At 23.0% G+C, this 22464-nt stretch overlaps 7 protein-coding genes and 1 long non-coding RNA gene across 14 annotated transcripts; 5 read left to right on the top strand and 3 right to left on the bottom strand.

Annotated features, from left to right (window-relative positions):
- Positions 1–1576: 1576 nt before the first annotated feature.
- Positions 1577–3024, top strand: LOC408531 (PRADC1-like protein). Of its 2 annotated transcripts, none has more exons than XM_003250287.4 (3): positions 1577–1780; positions 1885–1997; positions 2081–3024. In XM_003250287.4, the coding sequence occupies exons 1-3, from the start codon at positions 1696–1698 to the stop codon at positions 2525–2527; spliced, it is 645 nt and encodes a 214-aa protein (XP_003250335.1). In that variant the 5' UTR covers positions 1577–1695; the 3' UTR covers positions 2528–3024. The 2 variants fall into 2 exon arrangements, with proteins under 2 accessions (XP_003250335.1, XP_392077.1); XM_392077.7 differs by having other exon boundaries at positions 1578–1780; positions 1858–1997.
- LOC410616 (xaa-Pro aminopeptidase ApepP) lies at positions 2636–5311 on the bottom strand. Of its 3 annotated transcripts, XM_006563422.3 has the most exons (7): positions 5064–5183; positions 4840–4957; positions 3810–4754; positions 3376–3702; positions 3177–3307; positions 2909–3084; positions 2636–2842 (listed from the first exon to the last, which is right to left on the bottom strand). In XM_006563422.3, the coding sequence occupies exons 3-7, from the start codon at positions 4676–4678 to the stop codon at positions 2720–2722; spliced, it is 1626 nt and encodes a 541-aa protein (XP_006563485.1). In that variant the 5' UTR covers positions 4679–4754; positions 4840–4957; positions 5064–5183; the 3' UTR covers positions 2636–2719. The 3 variants fall into 3 exon arrangements, with proteins under 3 accessions (XP_006563485.1, XP_394094.2, XP_006563484.1); XM_394094.6 differs by having other exon boundaries at positions 3810–4957; positions 5064–5311; XM_006563421.3 differs by lacking the exon at positions 5064–5183 and having other exon boundaries at positions 4823–4938.
- Positions 5235–7579, top strand: LOC410617 (cytochrome c oxidase assembly protein COX15 homolog). 3 transcript variants are annotated; one of them, XM_394095.7, is made up of 6 exons: positions 5611–5670; positions 5738–5894; positions 5992–6118; positions 6382–6514; positions 6598–7222; positions 7306–7579. In XM_394095.7, the coding sequence occupies exons 2-6, from the start codon at positions 5739–5741 to the stop codon at positions 7558–7560; spliced, it is 1296 nt and encodes a 431-aa protein (XP_394095.3). In that variant the 5' UTR covers positions 5611–5670; position 5738; the 3' UTR covers positions 7561–7579. The 3 variants fall into 3 exon arrangements, with proteins under 3 accessions (XP_026301454.1, XP_394095.3, XP_016772224.1); XM_026445669.1 differs by lacking the exons at positions 5611–5670; positions 5738–5894 and adding an exon at positions 5235–5282; XM_016916735.2 differs by lacking the exon at positions 5738–5894 and having other exon boundaries at positions 5638–5670.
- A 3089-nt stretch (positions 7580–10668) lies between these two features.
- On the bottom strand, positions 10669–12790 carry LOC552847 (ubiquitin domain-containing protein 1). The gene is made up of 5 exons (XM_625223.5): positions 12652–12790; positions 12179–12394; positions 11281–11640; positions 11078–11196; positions 10669–11005 (listed from the first exon to the last, which is right to left on the bottom strand). Exons 2-5 carry the CDS (start codon positions 12258–12260, stop codon positions 10844–10846), a joined length of 723 nt encoding a protein of 240 aa, XP_625226.1. The 5' UTR covers positions 12261–12394; positions 12652–12790; the 3' UTR covers positions 10669–10843.
- LOC552848 (MMS19 nucleotide excision repair protein homolog) lies at positions 12506–16462 on the top strand. Its single transcript, XM_625224.5, has 9 exons — positions 12506–12734; positions 12985–13223; positions 13319–13651; positions 13731–14325; positions 14404–14682; positions 14767–15488; positions 15566–15823; positions 15888–16052; positions 16183–16462. The coding sequence occupies exons 1-9, from the start codon at positions 12638–12640 to the stop codon at positions 16378–16380; spliced, it is 2886 nt and encodes a 961-aa protein (XP_625227.2). The 5' UTR covers positions 12506–12637; the 3' UTR covers positions 16381–16462.
- A 106-nt stretch (positions 16463–16568) lies between these two features.
- Positions 16569–17460, top strand: LOC409816 (MORN repeat-containing protein 4 homolog). The gene is made up of 4 exons (XM_393307.7): positions 16569–16725; positions 16820–17003; positions 17087–17196; positions 17256–17460. The coding sequence occupies exons 1-4, from the start codon at positions 16716–16718 to the stop codon at positions 17402–17404; spliced, it is 453 nt and encodes a 150-aa protein (XP_393307.3). The 5' UTR covers positions 16569–16715; the 3' UTR covers positions 17405–17460.
- Positions 17461–18486: 1026 nt separating this feature from the next.
- On the bottom strand, positions 18487–19527 carry LOC102656440. The gene is made up of 2 exons (XR_409692.3): positions 19409–19527; positions 18487–18648 (listed from the first exon to the last, which is right to left on the bottom strand). It is a non-coding gene; the product is annotated as an uncharacterized LOC102656440 (long non-coding RNA).
- On the top strand, positions 18855–22016 carry LOC726156 (pantothenate kinase 3). 2 transcript variants are annotated; one of them, XM_006563419.3, is made up of 10 exons: positions 18855–19012; positions 19428–19604; positions 19971–20149; positions 20235–20408; positions 20508–20675; positions 20740–20816; positions 20903–21079; positions 21169–21304; positions 21392–21505; positions 21578–22016. In XM_006563419.3, the coding sequence occupies exons 2-10, from the start codon at positions 19463–19465 to the stop codon at positions 21632–21634; spliced, it is 1224 nt and encodes a 407-aa protein (XP_006563482.1). In that variant the 5' UTR covers positions 18855–19012; positions 19428–19462; the 3' UTR covers positions 21635–22016. The 2 variants fall into 2 exon arrangements, with proteins under 2 accessions (XP_006563482.1, XP_006563483.1); XM_006563420.2 differs by lacking the exon at positions 18855–19012 and having other exon boundaries at positions 19434–19589.
- The last annotated feature ends 448 nt before the right edge of the window (positions 22017–22464 follow it).

Raw genomic sequence — 22464 nt, 5'->3', positions numbered from 1 at the left:
ATTATATTCTTTTAATATATCTTTTAATCATAAAATCAATCAAATATTCTATTCAATCGAGAAAAGGAATAAATATGCAAAAAATAGATATTTCTAGAAACTGTTGAAAAAAATGATTTAAAATTTAAAATAAATTTAAAATAATAGCAGTTGCAACACTAAGTATATAACTGATATTTCTCAGGTAAATATAGAAATAAAAGTATAAGTATAAAAATAATATTTTAGGAATTAAAAAAATTATTGAAAAACCATACAAAACTTCAAAAAAAATAGCAACTGCAACAGCTAACAATATGCAATTGATAAATATTTTACAATTATTAAAATTTTATAAAAATTCTTTGACAAGCTTTTTTCTTTCTTTTTTGACAAAATTATGTTAAAAATTGTTAAAATGACTTAAAATTTAAAAAAAAATTTTACTATATGCTTCTTATAATATAATATCCTAATATAAAATCAAAAAATTAGCCAAAATTTCGTTCTTACAATTTTATTTCAGGAATTTGACATCATTTCCAAGAAATTCTTGAAAAAATTTCTCGAGCAACTTCCTATCAATTTATATTCTCTTGATACAAAGTGGAAAAATTGATCAAAATTAAAAAATTGAAAAATCCAGGAATTATAAAAGTATATAAAGTAAATATACAAAATATACATAGGATTCTTTAAGAAAAGAAAAGATATATTTATAAAATTTTATATGAAATATAAATACAAAATTAATTATCTATAAGTTCTATATATTTACAAAATATAAAAATTGAATAGAATAAATTTTAGAATATAATTTAGAATTATTCCTTCATCATATGATTTTCGTGATTACATGATTTTCTTAAGAATTATTAAAAATTATTTCTTCTTAAGAAAAAATAAATGATTAAAATAAGAATTGATTTTTAATGCCATCTCTTGAGTGCAAAGAACATCTCTTCAAAGAATTAGTTTTCTTCAACAGCACTTATAGATGACGTTGATGATCAATTCTTATTTTATTTTATTAATATGTTTTTGAAAAAATTTCTATAGTATTCGTAAGATGGCATTAATAATCAATTCTTATTTTATCTTTATCTTTATCTATTAATTGCTCTTCTTGTTTTATATATTGATGTTATTCGTCATATTTTTCACATAATTTGCAACAATTAAGAAATTTCGATATTTCCCAAAAAATAATTTCAATTACCAATAAGGAATTTATTTCATTTTATTTACAGTAATAATGTGTACTAAAGTTTGAATATTTTTTGAAATGCACAACTAATTAAACATTAGAAAAGATAAAAATATTTTTATGCATGATATATTGTATTTCTATTCTACGATGGTTTAATTTATATTTTTTTTTATTTGTTATAAAAAATGATATCGCAAATTATCAAGAATACGCATAACTAATTATAAGGATAAAAAATAAAATAATTATAATCCTTATCAAAAGAGGATATAAATTTAAAAGAAATAAAAAATTTATTTTTTATATAAATTTTTAAGTATTCAATATTTATAAAAATATTTTATATTTTAACCAATGGAATTTAGTAACGTGTTTTTTATTACACAGTTGCGTACACATATATATATTGGATTAGATGATTGCGTATTATTCACATCCACGAATGATTGTTAGACAGGTTAAGTTTTTTAAAATGTTTGTTATGTTATTAATAATGTGAATGCATCATGCAAATACAAGAAATAAAATTTCTTGGTTTTTGCTTCATTCTTATATTCCTCAATATTGGAATATCTGGTGGCATTGGTGGAGGTTAGTAATTAGCAATTTATATATAGTTATAAATAAACTTATTATTAAATAATTATTTGTAATTAAATATTTATTAGGACATTCTTTTACATACAAATCGATAGGTTCTTATATCGATACAAGTATTGGTTCAGATGTATTTTTTGAAATTATATATCCACCGGAATTGGAGTATACGTATAAATTAAGGCCCGCGAAAGATTTTGGAGCGCCATTCGTACGTATATGAAAACAGTATAATTTATATAAAATTATAAATAAAAATTTAATTTTAATTTGAGTTATTGTTTATATTTTTAGAATGCAAGTTTTTTAGAAGAAAAAATTCCTTTAGTTCCAACTGATCCTCCTCATGGCTGTCAAATAGTAAGAAATGCAAAAGAATTAAAAGGTAGAATTGCATTAGTTGAGAGAGGAGATTGTAGTTTCTTTGCTAAAAGCATAATGGCAGAAGAAGCTGGCGCAAAGGCTGTAATCATAGCAGATTATCATTCATCTTCTATGGAAGAATCAATAACTAATTCTTTATGGGCTGATTATTATTACATAGAGATGATACGCGATGATACTATTCCATCATCAAAGACTGTAAACATTCCCGCTGGATTTTTGCTCGGTAAGAACGGCAAAATGATCCGGCAGACTCTAAAACGTTTGAATCAACCATTTGCCTTAATCAATATCCCAGTGAATTTAACTTATACTTCTTTAGATAAATTACATCAACCTCCTTGGTTGTTTTGGTGATTATTCATAGAATTTTTCAGTGATTTTTATATCATAAAGCAAATAATTTAAAAAGATAATAAATTTTGAAATTATTACTGAAGAAAATGGGATTAGTTGCAATCAAAATAATCATAAAAAATTTATTGTGCATCGTAATTGTAAAATGATAAGAAATGTAATTTTATGGAATTTATTCTTATGAATTAGCAATTATTTTGTGAGAGGTCGCGTTTCTCTTTCTAACCATTCAAGTGCTTGAACATTTTCTGGTCCTTGCAATAGAGGTTTTATAGTATTCAAACATTTTGCATGATAATTATTCAAATATTGAATCTAAAAAAAAATTACAATCAATTATTTTAAAGCAATTAATATAAGAAGAACAAATTGAATCTATACCTCAACATCCGTTAATAAGGAAACATCAAGTAGTTTAGTTTGAATAGGCACCAATGTAACTGTTTCAAAAGTAAGAAAACCACGATTCTTATGATTATAATGTGTATTTGCCTTTACTATCAATTCTATATTTTCCAATCTAATGCCAAATTTTTCATCTTCATAATATCCTGGTTCTAATGATTTTATTAATTATATTAATACATATACTATATATATATATATAAGCTTAATATATAATGATGAAAAAAAATTTTTTATATTATACCATTTGAAAGAAACATGCCAGGTTGTAAACCTGGATCATCAGGATATGGTCTCCAAGAAATACTGATTGGTCCTTCATGAACATTTAGATATGAACCTATTCCATGTCCTGTACCATGAAGATAATTGAGACTGTAATTGTATATTTAAATATAAATAAATAGTATTTTTCATTTTATAAGCAAAATAAATACATTTACCCAACATTCCATAAATTTTCCCGAGCAAGTGTATCAAGATAATTTCCTTGTATCATTAAAGGAAAGATTGTCGACGAAAGACGACACTGTCCCTTAAATACTCTTGTGAAACATTCACGCTCAAAATTTGTTGGATTACCAAAATGTAATGTTCTTGTAACATCTGTGGTACCATCTTGATATTGTGCTCCAGAATCACAAAGATAAATTTCTTTATCTGTAATTGGTACATCTGTTTTCAATGTTGGTAGATAATGAATTATTGCTGCATGTGGTCCAACTGAAGATATTGTAGGAAAGCTGAGCCCAATAAAATGTTCTTGTTCTCTTTTGAATAATAAATATTATAATTAACATTTTTATTAAATTTATCTATATTATCTAAATATTAATCTATATCTAAATTTTATAATATTATATACAAATTTTCTTACTGTCTAAATTTTTCAAGTTGAGTTGCTCCAGATATTTCTGTGACAGTATTCTTTTTATTTTTAATTTGATCTTCTAACCATGCAAAATATTTTATAAGCGCAACTGAATCTCGTATATGTGCCGCTTTCATTCCCGCTATTTCAGTATTATTTTTTACTGCCTTCATGACGCTTATTGGAGTAATTTTTATATGTTTCTTTGCTTCTCCACAATCAGCATGTAAAGCATAACTAGAACTATTACTTAGCCATATTTTATCATCATTTATGCACAAATTCGCAATTTTTTTTAAATAATTATGTATATCTTCATATGGATGATAAATTAAATTTACTTCTTCAATAATCAATTGTTGTCGAGCTTCTTCTGTAAGTTTGTTTATATCAATAAATAAATGTAAATGATCTAATGTAAGAATGATATATGCAAAGAAGACAGGATTATAAGGTATATCAGATCCTCTTAAATTTAAAATGTATGCTATTTCATCTAGAGCTGTGATTACAAGTGCTTTTACTTTATTTTTGCTCATTACTTCCCTGCATAATTTCACTTTTTTCCCTGCTGTACACCCAGAAAATTGTAATGGTTGAGGTACAATAATATTAGCTGTAGGAACAGGTTGTTCATCACCCCAAACTTTATCAATAAGATTCTCCTCAAGAGGCATCAAGCAATGACCAGCAGCAGTTAAACTAGTATGTAAAACTACCCATTCTGTGTAACTTATTAAATTAGAATCTGCACCAACAGTAGATTTAGGAGGTAAATTACAAGTCAACCAAGCAGCTCTAGTTGGAGTGTCCAATAAACCTTCTTTCATTAAAGTCCATTCTTCTGGCGGATCAAATTCAGCTAAAGCTTGCATATAGTATCTTCCATCAGTCCAGAGTAAAGCTTTGTTTTGTGTAATAATTGCAGTACCAAAAGAACCAGTGAAACCACTTATGAAACAAATTCTTTTATCATGCTCTCTTAAATATTCTGATTGATGAGCATCATCTGAACTTACAATTAAAGCCTGAATACCTTTCTCTTTAAGTCCACCTATTTGAACAGCTTTCATTAATTCTCGTAGTTTAGCTAATTTAATTATACCATTTCTTTGGGCCATATTGATGTTTGTCTTTTATTAATATATAATATACTAAAACAAAAAAAATATTTAATTTTATATAAATTAGAAAAATTCATGTAATATTTAAATCAATATGATAATAATTAAAAATAAAATTTAAAATTAATATATTTACCAATATATGTATTTGTGACACGAATATCAGTCAATTTGTACCATACATTTGAATTATAACACTGTTATCTTATCGAAATAAAATAATCTTATCAAATGTTTTATAAATATAACGAAAAATTATTGGGGGCTATATCAAATATAAATTCAATAATATAAATTGACGTATAAAATTTGAAAATGTATGATGTTTTACGTACTAACTATTATTTTACATAAGGTTAGAAAGAACATGCTATTTGAATCGTATAATTTATAACGTAATTTTTTGACAGTTATCTCGAGAACCGTTGTTATTCTTACGATTTATAATAAACCGGTATATCAGAATTTTTTGAACTTTTATTGTTATTATTATCATAACAATAACTTCATTGATATTTACGTTTTACAAAAATTTTTCGTAATTATCAATATGCTATCTAACACTTAAAAATTGATAAATTTTTTCTTATTTTTGTAACTAACAATATTTATTTAAATATATATTATATATTAAAATGTTAAATACGAAAATGTAAAAATAATATATATACACTTATTTATATTAATTAATAAAGAGTTGTAAAAGAGAATTATCATTTTAAAGAAACATATAACATTACAATGTAAGTATATATTTATTTATGCAAATCATTGTTTTTTATTTATTATCTAAATTTTAATCGTTTCTAGCATGTTGAATTTAACAAGATATTGTACTTCAACAATAATGAAAAGCAACATAATAAAGTTTCTTCCAGTTAAAAAAAATTTATATACATATACTCCAAAATCAGTAATTACAAATACAACTCTTACATTAATGAAAAGGAATTCCATTTTGCATAAAGTATTATATATTAATATATAATAATAAATAATATAGCTATATATTTAATATATAATAATATAATTTTAAATAATTTTATGTAATAATTTAATTTCAGGATTTATTTAAAGGATATAATATCATTACAAAAGGATTTGCGTCAAAATCAAGTCAGAAATCAGATAAAGTTTTGGGCAAATGGTTATTAAGTTGTAGTGGCATGATTTTTGTAGCTGTTATTTTAGGTACAGTTTTTTATTGGTTTTTTTATTATTGCGCTTGTACTATCATAAAAGCAGTTGTAGATAAGACTTATGGAAAATAAATTTATCATAATAATTAAGGAGTACTTTAAACGAATATTCATTATTACAATTATATATATGCTTATATACATGTTAATATATTTATATATAAATTTTAATTATAATAAACTTCTATTATAAAATATAATATAAATAAAGAAATTGAAAAAGAACTATTATTTGTATCTTACCTATGAATTTAGGAGGTGTAACAAGACTTACAGAATCTGGTTTATCCATGGTTACTTGGAAATTACTTGGAGAAAAAATGCCAATTACTGAAAGTCAATGGCATGCAGAATTTGAACGTTATAAACAATTTCCTGAATATAAAATGTAAGAGTTCTACAATATAAAATAATAGTATTATTTATAAATAATTCTATCAAATTCATTTTTCATATTAATTTTTTTTGTAGTAATAATCAAAATATGACATTGGAAGAATTTAAAAGAATTTGGTGGATGGAATATTTGCATAGAATGTGGGGACGTTTGATAGGTGCTGTTTTTATAGTTCCAGCTACTTATTTTTGGGCAAAAGGTATGCTAAAACCAAGCATGAAAATCAGAATAACCATTTTGGGTTCATTAATTGGTTTACAAGGACTCATGGGTTGGTATATGGTTAAATCGGGTTTAGAAGATCGTTTCGTGGAACCCTCAGACGTACCCCGCGTCTCACAGTATCGTTTGGCTGCGCATTTGGGAATAGCATTTCTATTATATACAGGATTTTTATATAATGCTTTAAATTACTTGGTTCCTGCTCAAAAATTAACTCTTAATAATTCAAATGTTAATATTAGTGATCTGAAATCAAAACTGAAGAAATTTAGAATATTGGTTCATTTAACGAAAGGACTAGTCTTCTTTACTGCTTTGTCCGGAGCTTTCGTTGCAGGAATGGATGCAGGTCTTATTTATAATACATTTCCAAAAATGGCAAATAAATGGATACCAGACGATATATTTGCGATATCACCTACATGGAAAAATTTTACTGAAAATCCAACTACAATACAATTCGATCATCGAATTCTGGTATATTTTAAGAAACAAATTGAATCAAATTATGATATTATAAACTAAAATATAATATTATAAATTAAATTTGTTTTTTACAGGGTATTACAACTTTATCATTAATAACTTATATTGCAATTGCATCTCGTAAATATAAACTTCCGGGTAATGCAAAAAAAGCTGCAATAGCAGTTCTTTGTGCTGGCTATTTACAAGTGCTATTAGGTATTTCAACATTGTTGTATCATGTACCTTTACCAATAGCTGCATCTCATCAATCTGGCAGTCTTATTGTTTTGAGTACAATGATATGGTTATGTCATGAATTAAAATATTTAAAATATGTATTAAAATAAATTTATAAAATATCCTGTATATTTTATTTTTTTGTTACTTAAAAATTCATAAAAAAAGTGCTACAATAGTTTCATAATATTATATTTTATTTGACAATGCATAAATTATAATAATTAATATTTATGGAAAATCATTTACATTCATTTTAAGGCAATATATCTATTATACAAATATTATATTAAATTTTAAGTAATTTTATATCATTGAAAATATATTTTCAATTTCATATTTAAAAAGAACAAATAAACATTTAATTTAAAATAATATTAAACAAATATTAATATTTTTTTAGATTATATTTTGCGAAGGCGACTGGATTATTTTTAAGTATAAATAAAATATTTATTACTAACATCATTTATTTATTTTTATGCTTTGCATATGATAAATATTTAATAATGTTAGTACTAGCATCTAATTTCAAAAATTAGTTTTAATAAGTAATATTACTTATTCAATTAGTTTAAAAAATGTGTAAACCCTGCTTATAATGAATAATTGCTATTTAATTATAATAATATTTTTTATTAACATTTCAAAAATTTTTTTCATACTTTATAATTTCTGATTAGCAATACAATGAATTCAATTTTATTTTTATTGGCAGTTGTTCTACCTCATCTCCAATCAGTCGTCCTTTAATCTTTGTTTTTCGTTTAAAACGCCTTATATTGGTCCAACATAGTATTATTAATATTAAGCAGTAGCAATATTTAAGAGGCGTTCTAAATTGCACTTTCATTATTGTAACACTTTTTATTTACACTCGTCATATTTTTATTTTATTATATGACAATTGCGCCGCATCACATTTTTATTCAACATTATACGGACATGAGTATTAAAAAAAGGAAAATGTATATTATCATTCATACAAATACAAATTATATCACTTAAAAAAACGCAACATTTATATTAAAATCTTTATATGAAATATGCGTGAAAAATATAGTTTAATTAATACTATACACAAAATAATCTTCTTGTATTATTTGAATATCAATCAAAATGAACTTAAAATGCAGTCTCTTGCTATGTACTGTAAATAACACAAATTCTATATTGCAAAACTAATATCAGTCTGATAGAATTTATTGTTCCATTGAGAATCTTATGTCTTAATTCCTGCTAACAAATGTCTCTCTATAAATGCAGTATTATCATTTTCATATTTATAATATGAACTCAAGTCTATTTTTACATAATCGATAAAATAAATAGAAAATATTTTATTTTTTAATTTTTCCAATTATTAGGCATAGAACTTTGTGCCTTTAATCAGTCATGAACTAATTGATTAATTTTTAATTGATACGATCGTTAATTATCGATTGTGTGTTTAGACTAAAGCTCATCAATCAAAAATAATATTTTAGACAATGTTACTGTTTTACTAAAGAAATGTCGATTTAAACAACGTTATTCAGTATTTATATATTCTTAATGCATCATTACAGATTATTGAACAAAGAGATTTTGTTTTTGCTAATCCTTGAACACAATTACTGAAAATGTAAATAAATGAATAATATAGTGAATAATATATGGAACTTTTAAATTTACAGACTTAAAACAAGTGCTTGCTTTATTTGCACTGATGTTTATAATGTATCAAAAAAATGCATGATAGTTAATGCAAGATTTCATTTTCTTAATATGAACAGGGTTTCATACATTTATGTTCATATTTTTAATGATTGCTTCCAGTCATTTCTATCACTTGTATGTAATAATCCAATTTATAAATAAATTACTTATAAGATTAAATATGTTTGCTTTGACACTCAAATTGAGAATAGTGGAACCAACATATGTATCTGTATACATACATATTATATATTACGTATTATACATACACGCACACGCAATACTATATATTATAATTTTATAATCAATGCATATGAAAAACAAACTTATCACTGCTGGGTTAGTACAGTCAATAAATTCACACGCATAATATGTCATCTGATATAATTATACTCTAGATCATTTTTTTTGTGCAACATGTGGAGCAGAAGTAAGAATTAAGTGCTATTAAACTTGAATTAGCAGTAATGATTTTATTGTGATCATTTTATTGTAAGCACAAATATGAAACATAGATATGAAAGTGATTGTGCTGATAAAATTATATAAAAATTATACATTCTGCACCACATGTAATTTAATTATTAATCGTACATTTTTTCTTCTGTGCATTATTCAGCAGTATAGATCTTATATTATATCTTCTTAGTACTTATAGGAAGGAATCGTAGATTTTTAGGCCACTAATAGGCCAACATGTACTTTTATGAAATAATCCAAATATATATCTTATAAACATTCATGAGACATTTACAAAAAATTTAATAAATTTAATCAAAATGAAAATGTCAAAGATTTGTGTATATATTCTACATATTATGCAATAAAGCTGTTATAATTTTTTTCTATTAATTTGATTTTAAAAAAATTAAAATTATTAATTATAAAAAAATTCAGAAAATGTGGAATTTATAAGAAATGAAAAAAAAAATGCATTGCAACAATTAGTATATACTTTGCTCCTTTTTTCACTATTGTCCATTGTATTTTTATATTCATTCATATTTATATAATTTTTTTTATAATTTCCTTATCATTATTGTTTGTATTATTATAATCTTTTTTAAGTGTACAATTTAATTTTTATATTATATAATTATGCAACATTGTTTAATAAGCAGCATAGAATAATTTTCTACATGTAATACTTAGTTTCCCAAGTGTTACAGCACCAGCACCTTTGTTGGTAATAACAAATAAGTATAACAACATTCCTGCTATGAGGTAAATGTTATTTCAATACCAATTATTCATAATCTTTTTTGTAAGTATTTAACTTAAACCAATGTTAATCAAAATTCTTTAACAGTTTATTTTTGTATGTAGTTAGCATTTTTTTTGAACTAGTTTATAAATTAATAAAAATTAAATAATCACAACCCACAATTTAAACGCAATATTATTTAATCCTTATAACAATTGTATATAAATATATATAATACATATAAATATATTATGTCTCATATTATATATATATATTATATATATTTATATTTATATATATATATATTTTACGAAAGTTACGTTGTAAGTGCATTTTATTATAAAAAATCACTTCAAGATTGCTGCTCTGATCTTATTAATGACACAATATAAAATTAAAAAAAAAAATGTATTCTTACTTTGAATGCAGGTAAGAATATGTTTATCAGAGAAAGATGGTTCAATATAACTTGTATCTTGTGCAATATTAGTTCAACTTGTTTTCACAGGACTGTCATCTAATTTTTCTGGATTTACAATTACTTGTATTACATAGCCTGGTTGTATTTTTGCTTCTTCTATGTGCATTTTATCACCTAATAACTTTCCACCAAAAAACCACCTTTGACGAGATGGTTCTAAACCTTCTTGACTCTATTCATTAAATTAAATCATAAATTAATGCAGAATAGAGATATGAAATATAATTTGAATAATTATATATACCTGCAATTTCTTTTTAGCAGTAGCAATAGTATCTTTACTATAAACTGGCAATTTAACTTCACCTAATGTAGTTGATAATCTTAGCTTCAATGTCTGTTCAACTCCACTATCAATAGGTTCTATAAATAAATAAATATATAATAATTGATTTTCTTTCTAAAAATATGATTTTTAAAAAAAATTTTTATAAAATTGCACATTACCTGAACAATCAGCAGGAGAATCTCTTCCACTATCTTCTTTCACAATATTAATTGGATATGATAAGCAATAAATGGGAACTTGATATCTGGTACCCAATTCATCATAACATTCTGTTAAAAAACCATTTGGAACAGAAATATTAGCTCCATCTAATATAGCCTGTGCTAATTGATAATCTTGAGCTTCTGCTGCTGTTGCTCCTGCTCTTAATGCATCCCATATTTCTTTACGTCCATCAAATGCAGGTGCAGTATCCCAAAATTCATCTCTTTTACTTCTTAGCTGTCCTTCTGTCAAAGGTACATCTGATTTCCATCTAATTGCCTCATGACATAATGGATGATTTTTTCTTGAATTTCCTATGTAAATATAACATTTTTTTTATAATATGATAAATTCTTTATAAAATTAAAAATGTAAAAACATATTTTAAAAGTTTGATAAAACTAAAGATAATTATGAAGACAATTTATGTTATAAAATATAATTATTTCCAATTTTAAAAAAATGACAAATAATGTTAAAATTTTAACAGTTCTTTTTTTTTCAATACAATAAAAATATTTTTTATAAAATTGTTTGATATCACAAAACATTATAATACACACATATATGTGTATATATATATATATTATATATATATATACAAATATATATATATATATATATGTAGTATATATACATATAATTCATATATATGTATATATACATATACATTCATATATACATATAATTCAATCTTTCAATAATATTTTATGTAATAAATAATATGCAAATATCGATGCATAACATGCAATAAATGCTAGGTAGGAAGGTAAGGAAAAAACCTGAACTATCTTCAAGGTTAACTGTTGTTGATTGCAATTTCTACGCGCAAAATTTCATTTTAATTTTTACCTGAATTTACTCTCGTAGAATTTCCTGTAGTATTATCAACAGAGGCATTTCTTGCCCTTGTTATACCTATGCAGCCTCCCATCCTAGGTGGCTGATGTAACCAAACATTTCACTAAAATTTAACAACACCTCACATGCCATTTTCGTCCATCTTATCCACTGAATTACAAATCGGTACCATTAGAGGCGCTATAATCGAATCATTAGTAACCTAACCTGAAATGTTAATTCATATAAATGGGTTTAAAATCTAAATAAAACAAGTTTTATAAACAATTTTTTAATAAATCTAATATTCTATTAAGACGCGTCACATGAAATAATTGTTATCAAGTTATTTTGTAATTCAAGTATATTTAATAATTTTAAATCGAAAAATTAATCACGATTATATTTGATAAAATTATATTTTATTAATATACTAAGGTTAAGTAATATAGAAAGAAGGCATGGTTTGCAATGGCTTCACTTACAAGTACTGTTTTTAAAGAAAGATTTCTTTCTGCTTTTAAAGAAGACGAAACACTGAACATAACGTGCCAACAGATCGCTTTAGGTGTGTATTAATTAGCATGATTGTTCTTCTTCTACATATAGATAATTGGCCTTGATGTTTAAAGCAAAAACTAGAAACTTGTTTATAGTTCATTAAAATATTATTTATATTTATCTAAATTAATAAAAATAATATTTTTATTAGAATTATTAAATTTATAAATTATTGAAATAAAAAATATTTGTTTAAAATTTATCTTTCTTAAAAATAAATAATTTTCTAAAAAATAAATAATTTCTTTTTAATTTAGAAATACAATCTGGTTATACAAAACTTTATACAGTTGTGGAAGAACTTGGACCTTTTGTAACAGAAAAAGATGTTAAAATACGAGAAAAAGGCATTTGTGCCCTTTCTATTATTTTATTTTATTTACCAAAAGATTTTTTGAATGAAGCTGAATTGGGTTTTATAACATCATTTTATTGTGATAGATTAAAGGATCATCATAATATTATACCAGTAGTATTAAAAGGAATTTTGTCAATTGTAAGTTTTGTATTTATTAAAATTATATTTAATTATATAAATAATAATTATATAATTATATAAACAATTATATAAATGAGTAATGATTCTTTCAGGTTCAAATGACTCATTTGCCTAAAGATTCACCTGCATATTTATTCAGAGCTCTTTTTGAAAATGTTCAGTGCCAATCTCAATTATTATTAGATCGTAGGAATATATATTTCATATTTATAACATTATTGGAAAATAAAATAGAAGATTTAAAAGCTATGGGACCAGATTTTATTTATGGAGTTATTAGTGCTATAGATGGAGAAAGGGATCCTAGAAATCTTATGCTATTATTTAGTGCACTTCCAAAATTTATAAAAGAATTTTCACTAGGCCATTTAACTGAAGAAATGTTTGAAGTCATTGCATGTTACTTTCCAGTTGACTTCAATCCTGTAATTAAATCAACCAATCAAGATTTTAATTATACATCATTTATGAATATGAATTGTAATTTGACTTGACATTTTTCAGTCTGGAACAGAGGGAATAGGGATAACACGTGATGATTTGGCAGAAAAATTAGCACCTTGTCTTTGTGCTATACCAGAATTTGCTGAATTCTGTATACCACTTATAATTGATAAATTATTCTCTAATCTTAAAATTGCCAAGATGGATTGTTTGAATTTATTGTGCAAGGGTACACCAATATTTGGTGTAAAAGGTCTTGAACCACATTTGACCGAATTATTTATTGCTTTAAAAAAAGAAATTATACCAGGTGCAGATTTAGAATTAAAAAATGCAAGTTTGAAGGCAGTTATATCTCTAATTGAAACTATATCAAGTAATGTTAAACTTTGTAAAAGTTTTATTGATGATATAATCACAAATGTAAATTTATCTATGTATGATGTGCAACTTAGTTTATTTAGACCAACTATAAAATTGTTGGAATGTGTGGCAATGGTCAATAAAGAATCATGTACAGAAATATTAAAAGTAATAGTACCATTATCTCTTGGTCAATATTCTACTGATATTTCAATAATTAATAAAGTAATTTTAATTGAAACACTAAATACTTTTATTAAAATTGCTTCTGATTATGGATTTACTATCAAGGGTGAATATATATCTCATATATTTTGAGATATGTGTTAAAGATTATTTTAATTTTAATATAAAACAAAATTTTTTTTAGATATTCCAGAACTAGCATGGACAGATATACCAAATTTATATTTAAATGAATTATCAACACAAAATACAGAATTACAATCCAAGATATTGTTTGGTTTAACAATACAAAAAGCATATTTAAATAAAACACATCGCACTCTAATTTATGATAAAATTTATAGTTTGAGTGAAGTGAAATATAATGAAATAAAAATACTTTGTCATTCATGTCTTATAAGTTTTGCTACATTATATCCAGATGAAATATCAAATTTAATTAAAGAAAAATTTCAATTAGCTGGTAATCTAATAAATTTAATAATTGAAATATGTGATTTAGAATATTTTATTTTAAAATAAAACTTTATCATTTTAATTGTTTCAGGTGAAGAGAAAATAGAAATACAAATTCATAAATTAGAAGTATTAGCAGCTGTTGCTAAAACATATAAATTAGCTATTGAAGTTCTTCCTCAAATTGTATCACAAACAAATATTGCAAATTCTGATATAAGCTTTACAGCTTTAACATGTCTTCATAGGCTAGTTACTACAAAAAATATTGATTATAATGTACAACATTATCTATATTATGAGTGTAATATAATTCAAAAATTGATTGCACTTAGATTTAATCCTATAGATCAAAGATTAGATATAGTTTTAAATATTTGTCGATTAATTGTACGAAATTTAACACTTGAAGAGCAACAAAATCTTATTAATAAATATGCTTCAGTTTTGAATGAACAAGTTTCAGAATTTGATGCTATTTTTGTAATGAATCTTTTCATTCCTTTACGTCAAAATGTTGATTTCATAATAAATTTAAATTTATTACAAAATCTCCATAATTTGGCATTTAACAATAATTATTTAAATATAAGACTTATAACGCATAAATTTATTGCTGTAATATTAAACAAAATTAATGATAATGACGAATCGTTTTTACGTATTTTATCATATTTTAAAGAGAAAATAAATAATAATTTGAATTTAAATGTTAATACTGAAATAATGAAAGCAGCAGTTTCTTTACAAGTATGGTTAACAAAAGCTATAATTACAAAAGGTTCTTGTGATGTTGAAATATTTTTGAATGAAGTACGTAAAAATTTTTGTTATTTTTAAAAAATATTTTACAAATAACATGTAATATTTTTTTAATACTGTATTCACAGCTTACCAATATTTTAAAACATGATCAAATAGGTCAACATATAGCACAAGAATATAAAATCTTAACAAATAGACATGAGGATACTTTGATAGAAGAAAATTTCTGTAATGTTAAAATTTTGTATAAACAAAGAGTATTTGAACATTTAATTAAAAAAAATTTTGAATTTGAAAATATCTCAAGACAAAACTATTTAAGTGCATTAGTACAGCTATTAGAAGAAGTACCTGTAGAACTCTTCTTTATGTATTTATCTAAGGTATTGATTATATATTAATAATTTATATAGTATATATTTATAATATAATCTTTATTTTTTTCAGCTGGTCCCTCTTTTAATAGAATCTTTATCTCTTGACAATGAACAATTACTTTTTTTAACTTTAACAACATTGAATCTTCTCTTAGAGACTAAACATGATATTTTTTCTGATAAAATACAATGTTTCATTCCAAGATTATTAAATTTATCTACTTATAAAACTATGGTAATATTTTATAAAATTATTATTAATTTATATTTATAATATAAATAAATTATTTTATGAATATTTTAATTTATATTATTTTAATTTTGTATATTTTATTTTAATTAATATTTTTTAATTAATATTCCAGAGAGTCAGAATAGCAGCTCTAGAATGCCTAACAAATTATTGTAAATATCCAATTGTTTTAATTAATACATATAAACAAGATGTATTAGAAAAATTATCAGTATCAATTGATGATCGAAAACGTTTAGTGCGAAAAGCCGCGGTAAAAGCAAGAACAAGATGGTTTTTAGTTGGTGCGCCAGGAATATTAAAAGAATAATGATCTGTTTTATTTTAACTTACATGAAATTTATCACAATAAAATCTTTTGTAATTTATAAATGTATACATTTATTTTTATTTAATATAGATAAGTTTAATTATACTGTTTTATGTTTTATACATTTTCGAAATTATATATTCATTTATATACAATATTCCAAACAAAATGATTTTTTTCATTGTAGTTTTTCCTATAAGAGTAAAGAAATTGATTCATTATATTATGTTTGTTCTATATATTGTACATAATGTATATAATTGAATAAAGAATTGATTTCTATAATGGGATTGAAACCTGAAAGTTACTCTTAATACATTTAGTATACTAGAAGCATGGGTGATGGTAAGACTTTTAACTTACTGCTTTTCTTTTTCTTTTTTTTTTTTTTAATTTTAAAAATATGAAAAATATGTATAGTATTAAAATTTATTCATAGGTATAGTAAAAAATGGTGCATACAAATATGAAGATGGTACAAAATATATTGGAGATTGGAATGCAAAAGGATTGAAGCATGGTGCTGGTTCTTTATTGCTTCCTGATGGAACACGTTATGATGGAGGTTTTCAAAATGGACTGTGTTCTGGTTTAGGAGTTATAGTATTTCCAGATGGAGCAAAGTAAGTATTATATATAAAAAAAAAATAACTTTCTATTTTATTTTTTATGATTATCAATCTATTTCAATAATATTTTTTATTAGATATGAAGGTGAATTTATGCAAGGTTGGTTTCATGGTCATGGTGTGTTTTGGAGATCAGATGGTATGAAATTTGAAGGAGAATTTCGTGGTGGCCGTGTGTGGGGATTAGGTATGCAAGATCTTAAATGTCAAACTTTTTATATTAAATTAATAAATTATTATTTTTAGGATTAGTTACATATGCTGATGGATCACATGGTTTCCCTAGAAATGAAGGTTTCTTTCAAGATTGTAAACTTGTACGTCGTAAACATTGCCCAGATATAGTACAGAAAGCACAGAAGATTTCTATGATGGCCCGTACTCAATGTAGTTAATTAGCTACATATAAAATATAATTATATTGAGTCTTAATAAAGAGATTTAAAATATATCATGTTTTAATTTATTTATTATTAATTCCATATTTTATATGTTATTTATTAAATTGCTAATAAGAAAAATTATTGACAAACTTATTTATTAAATTATACGAAATAAAATTAAAAATACTTTTTAAATCAACTTTTTAAACAATTATTATATATAACTGTAATATTATTTCAATTTAATATTAATATACAATAATTTATTATTTTGTTTATTTATTATTTTTATTATTTTTTTATAATAAATAATAATAAAATAGTAATTAAATATTTGCTTTTAATTACGTAAAATGCAAAGACATTTACGACATTTACGATTTATATATTATGTCAATAGATACACATGATTATGAAATATATATAAAATAATATATATAGAAAAATACCTTATATAAAAATCTTATACAAGTTTATAATATAAATTTTTGAATTGATAAATTTAAATTTTGAGATTTTAAAAATTTAAATTAAATTAATTCGTAATAAATATGTACTTTACGAGTTTTTTTTAATATAGATTTTAATAACATAGATTTATGACGTCATATCATATGTAAAAATAAAAAAAATTAACATAAAAAAATTTTATAATTGCATGATTATTATTCTATAATATTATACAAATTTAAAAAGCAAATGAGTTAGAAGAAAGATTATTGAATAAGTTTTTTATAAAATATATTTTTTAAATAATATTAGCACAATATGAAATAAGTTAAAATAAATTAAAATTAAAATAAAGAATGATTGTAATAGTTCTACATTCATATTCATTTTTATAAATTGAATGCAATATTTAATAACATTTTGATTAAAACTATAATAATTTATGAATCAATATTTTATAATAGAATCAATTTTAACAATAAATCAAAGTTATTATTCGATAATAAAATAATCTGATTTAAAAATGATCATTATTTTGAAAAATTTATTATTAAACTACGATTTTTCAATTTTTTATAGGGAGAATTTAATTCAATTTGAAATGATATTTTTAAGTCGAATTATATTTTAATTTTTACTTTTACTTTTTACTGTACCGTACAAAATACAGTTATAACAATTCTCTATTGCTTCATTTCTATCATTGGTTAATATGAGCGCAATGGCGTAGTTTGTTCCCTCTTATCTTTTGATTAGCCAATAGTTATCTATTGGAGATCAGATTTGTTATGCTTTTTTGTTTTTTTCTGAAATTAAATAAATACTTGTCATTCATATTCATATTATTAAAATAATTTTGTGTGTGTATAGTGTACTTTATACCGTCATTCTTATAATTCGTCATTTTAGATTGTTAAAAGTATCGATAACTTTATTTTACAAATATTAAAAATTGTTATTCTTAATTTAAAATTAATTAATATTAATTTTAAATATATTAATAAAATAATAATGATATTTAATATTTTAATTCATCATTTTGTTATATATATATAATAAGTTTTCATCTAGCATATTTAAAACAGTGTTGTTAACCAATTAAGAATGTACACAGTGACTAAGTCATAAAGAGACAATTTAATTATTAATAGTTGAAGAAAATATAATATTGTAAGTTATTTAAATTTAAATTTAAATTATTTGATATAATTATAATAAAATAAATCTTTTTGACATTATCATTGACTATAATAAAACTATAATAAAAAATATACTTTTACTATTTAATCTATTTATCTATTTAATTTATGAATAATGTATCTTTTTTTATTTGTCAAAAAATATGGAGAATATGATTAGATATTAGAATAAATATTTAAATAAATAATTTCTTTTTAATTTTTCCAATTTAATGATTTGCTATTAATATTAAAAAAATATTTAAAAAATATTTATGCATGTCCATGTTAAAATAAAAATATTGTATGAAATTAATTTATAGTTTTAATTTTTAGTTTATAGTTTATAGTTTTCTAAATTGTATATATTGAAGTACATTATATTCACATTTTTTTCTAATTTCCAGCTAAGAAATTATATATATATTGAAGAAGATTGTAAATGACTCGAAGATCAACAATGAGTCCTCAAAATTATAAAAATCATATCACAACAAAAGCTATGGCATCCAATGGTTATACTGATACTGAGGCTCTTTCTAAGGAGTCCAAAAACCATTCATCACCTTGTGAGTCATTCAAGTGTATGTGTGCTTAGAGTAGCCATTTTTATTTTTTTTATTAATATTATTTTTAAAATATCCTTACAATGACAATACATGTAACAATTATTATTTAATTTTTTTATTGTTACTTTTTTATATTATAATTTATATTTTATATTTTAATATTATAATCAATAATATTATTGAAGCTTATAATAAATTTACAATTTGCATTTTTTCAAACAATATATGCTAAACACTGTATGCTTTTTTATATACAATTTGTAATAACAAATTAATTTGTATTTATTAATGTAATAATTGAATTTTATTTAATTATTTATTATTTAAATATTTCTAATATTCATGTTCATAATTCATATTCATAATGTTCTATGTTCTTAGCAATGCCATGGTTTGGTATGGATATAGGAGGTACATTATCTAAATTAGTATATTTTGAACCTAAAGATACTACAAGAGATGAAGCAGATGCAGAACTTGAGACTCTGAAAAATATTCGACGATATTTAACTAAAAATTCAGCATATGGAAAAACAGGTCATAGAGATACACATTTGCAAGTATGTTTCTTGAATGTTTCATGAATATTCTATTTTTTATGTTATTTTTATATATTAAAAATTTTAAAATATTGTTTTATTATAGATGGATAATGTTTGCATTAGAGGTAGACGTGGTACATTACATTTTATTAGATTTCCTACAAGTGAAATGGGAAATTTTTTAGCATTAGCAAGATCTAAAGGTATGGCAAATCTTGTAACAACAGTTTGTGCTACAGGTGGTGGAGCATATAAATTTGAAAATAATTTTAAACAAGTAAGTTATTTATTTTTTTATACAATAGATTTTAATGATATATTTTAATTTATATATATTGTATCATGTAAATTATAAAAACTTATATTTTTTTTATAGGAAGTAAATATGAATTTAGCAAAATTTGATGAACTAGATAGTTTAATACGTGGTATGCTTTATATTGAAACAACAAATCCACATGAATGTTATTATTGGTCTCATCCTACAGATGATAATAAATGTCAGAAAGTTCCCTATGATTTTTCTGAACCCTATCCTTTTTTGGTATGTTTAATTTTCTAAAATATTAATCTGTATTATATACATATTTTATAAATACATTTTACAGCTTGTAAATATAGGATCAGGAGTAAGCATTTTAGCTGTTTATGGACCAGAAAATTATAAAAGAATATCTGGCACTAGGTATGTTTCATTTCTATGTATAATATTGAATTATATATGTAATATTTAATTTTTATAATATATAACAATATTTATTTCACATTTAGTCTAGGTGGAGGTACATTTTTAGGATTGTGTTGTTTATTAACTGGATGTAACACTTTTGAAGAAGCAATAGAGTTAGCAACTGGAGGTGATAATACTAGAGTAGATAAATTAGTTAAAGATATTTATGGTGGAGATTATGGACCTTTTGGTCTTCCTGGAGATCTTGTTGCAAGCAGGTAATAATTTCAATGAATAAATAAATCATTTTCATTTTATGTTTTTATAATTTATTTTTTATTTATATGTATTATTCTGTTATATATAGTTTTGGACAAATGAATTCTAAAGAGCGACGGAATGCTGTTAGTAAACAAGATCTTGCACGTGCAACACTTGTTACTATTACAAACAATATTGGCTCTATCGCTCGTATGTGTGCTGTTAACGAAAAAATTGAGAGAGTAAAAAATATTTATATTATTATATTAATATTGATTATTGTATTTATTATATTCAATTTTTATTAATAATATTGATTGAAATTTTAGGTTGTATTTGTAGGAAACTTTCTCAGAGTAAATCCTATATCAATGAAACTTCTGGCTTATGCTATGGATTATTGGTCTAAAGGAACTATGAAAGCTCTATTTCTAGAACATGAGGTAGAATATATAATAATTTTTTTAAATAAATTTAAATGTATTTATTTATTAATTAATCTTTTTTAATTTTAGGGCTATTTTGGTGCTGTAGGATGTCTGCTTCAATTTAAAGGTGAAACAAAAGTATAGAAAGAAATAATACATAAACATATATATCATTCCATTTGATTCTCTAATTCAAATGAACCTTTTTCATGAAAATGATTATATAATTATTTAACATAATTATTTATTTTCTTATATAATATTTAGTTTCTCAGGAAGTATTTTAGTAATGATATAAATATAAGATCAGGATTGTATTACTTTTAAATGTAATTATATTTGTTATAGTTTTAATGAATGAGCACAGTATGATATTTTAAAACGCGTTACATAATTGCATAAAACTGCATAAAAACCTAATGTGGGCACAAACCTTGCACGACTTTATATAGAAAATTATAATGGACCAAGACTCAAACGCATAAATCCTACACAATATTCTTTATATCAGTAAAATGAGTCTACCTCATATTTTATTTTTTAAATGTTTTTATAAATATATGCTCACATAAACAACATAGTATTTGTTATAATTATATACAATCTTTTAATTGTCTATGATTATTAAAAAAACAGAAGAAAAAAATTATATTGATAAGTACTTAATATCTATTATTATTATTATTATTAATAATTGTTATTATTATTAATAGTTTTTACATTGATTATTAAAAGACATAAAATATAATAATTGATTAGTAATTTGTTATGATAATGATCAAAATTAATACAAAGTATATTGCTTAGTGGCCACATTTATAGGTTAATAACATGCATTTTTTAGTTATTTTCAAAATATATTTGATAATATATTTATCATTACTGAATTATAAATATGTGCGGTGCTTCGAGATATAAACACATAACATATTATTAAACATTTTTTTTATAGAATAATTTATAACATGATAAAC

Source organism: Apis mellifera, linkage group LG15 (genome assembly GCF_003254395.2).
Source record: "Apis mellifera strain DH4 linkage group LG15, Amel_HAv3.1, whole genome shotgun sequence".
NCBI lineage: Eukaryota > Metazoa > Arthropoda > Insecta > Hymenoptera > Apidae > Apis > Apis mellifera.
Note: the sequence above shows the minus strand (reverse complement) of the source record. Positions and strands in the feature narration are given on the sequence as shown.

Bases quoted from the DNA above. Each gene is read 5' to 3' on its own strand.
- LOC408531 (XM_392077.7), top strand. From the start codon at position 1,696: ATGCAAATACAAGAAATAAAATTTCTTGGTTTTTGCTTCATTCTTATA. The intron at 1,781-1,857 runs GTTAGTAATTAG...AATATTTATTAG, and splicing joins ATCTGGTGGCATTGGTGGAG to GACATTCTTTTACATACAAA. The intron at 1,998-2,080 runs GTACGTATATGA...TTATATTTTTAG, and splicing joins AAGATTTTGGAGCGCCATTC to AATGCAAGTTTTTTAGAAGA.
- LOC410616 (XM_394094.6), bottom strand. From the start codon at position 4,924: ATGGCCCAAAGAAATGGTATAATTAAATTAGCTAAACTACGAGAATTA. The intron at 3,703-3,809 runs GTAAGAAAATTT...ATTATTCAAAAG, and splicing joins CAACTTGAAAAATTTAGACA to AGAACAAGAACATTTTATTG. The intron at 2,843-2,908 runs GTATAGATTCAA...ATTTTTTTTTAG, and splicing joins CCTTATTAACGGATGTTGAG to ATTCAATATTTGAATAATTA.
- LOC410617 (XM_394095.7), top strand. From the start codon at position 5,739: ATGTTGAATTTAACAAGATATTGTACTTCAACAATAATGAAAAGCAAC. The intron at 5,895-5,991 runs GTATTATATATT...ATTTAATTTCAG, and splicing joins GGAATTCCATTTTGCATAAA to GATTTATTTAAAGGATATAA. The intron at 6,119-6,381 runs GTACAGTTTTTT...CTATGAATTTAG, and splicing joins TTTTGTAGCTGTTATTTTAG to GAGGTGTAACAAGACTTACA.
- LOC552847 (XM_625223.5), bottom strand. From the start codon at position 12,260: ATGGGAGGCTGCATAGGTATAACAAGGGCAAGAAATGCCTCTGTTGAT. The intron at 11,197-11,280 runs GTAATGTGCAAT...ATTTATTTATAG, and splicing joins TTCTCCTGCTGATTGTTCAG to AACCTATTGATAGTGGAGTT. The intron at 11,006-11,077 runs GTATATATAATT...TTTAATGAATAG, and splicing joins CTGCTAAAAAGAAATTGCAG to AGTCAAGAAGGTTTAGAACC.
- LOC552848 (XM_625224.5), top strand. From the start codon at position 12,638: ATGGCTTCACTTACAAGTACTGTTTTTAAAGAAAGATTTCTTTCTGCT. The intron at 13,652-13,730 runs GTAATTAAATCA...GACATTTTTCAG, and splicing joins TTCCAGTTGACTTCAATCCT to TCTGGAACAGAGGGAATAGG. The intron at 15,489-15,565 runs GTACGTAAAAAT...CTGTATTCACAG, and splicing joins TTGAAATATTTTTGAATGAA to CTTACCAATATTTTAAAACA.
- LOC409816 (XM_393307.7), top strand. The intron at 17,004-17,086 runs GTAAGTATTATA...ATTTTTTATTAG, and splicing joins GTATTTCCAGATGGAGCAAA to ATATGAAGGTGAATTTATGC. The intron at 17,197-17,255 runs GTATGCAAGATC...TATTATTTTTAG, and splicing joins TGGCCGTGTGTGGGGATTAG to GATTAGTTACATATGCTGAT.
- LOC726156 (XM_006563419.3), top strand. From the start codon at position 19,463: ATGACTCGAAGATCAACAATGAGTCCTCAAAATTATAAAAATCATATC. The intron at 20,409-20,507 runs GTAAGTTATTTA...TTTTTTTTATAG, and splicing joins TTGAAAATAATTTTAAACAA to GAAGTAAATATGAATTTAGC. The intron at 21,080-21,168 runs GTAATAATTTCA...TGTTATATATAG, and splicing joins GGAGATCTTGTTGCAAGCAG to TTTTGGACAAATGAATTCTA.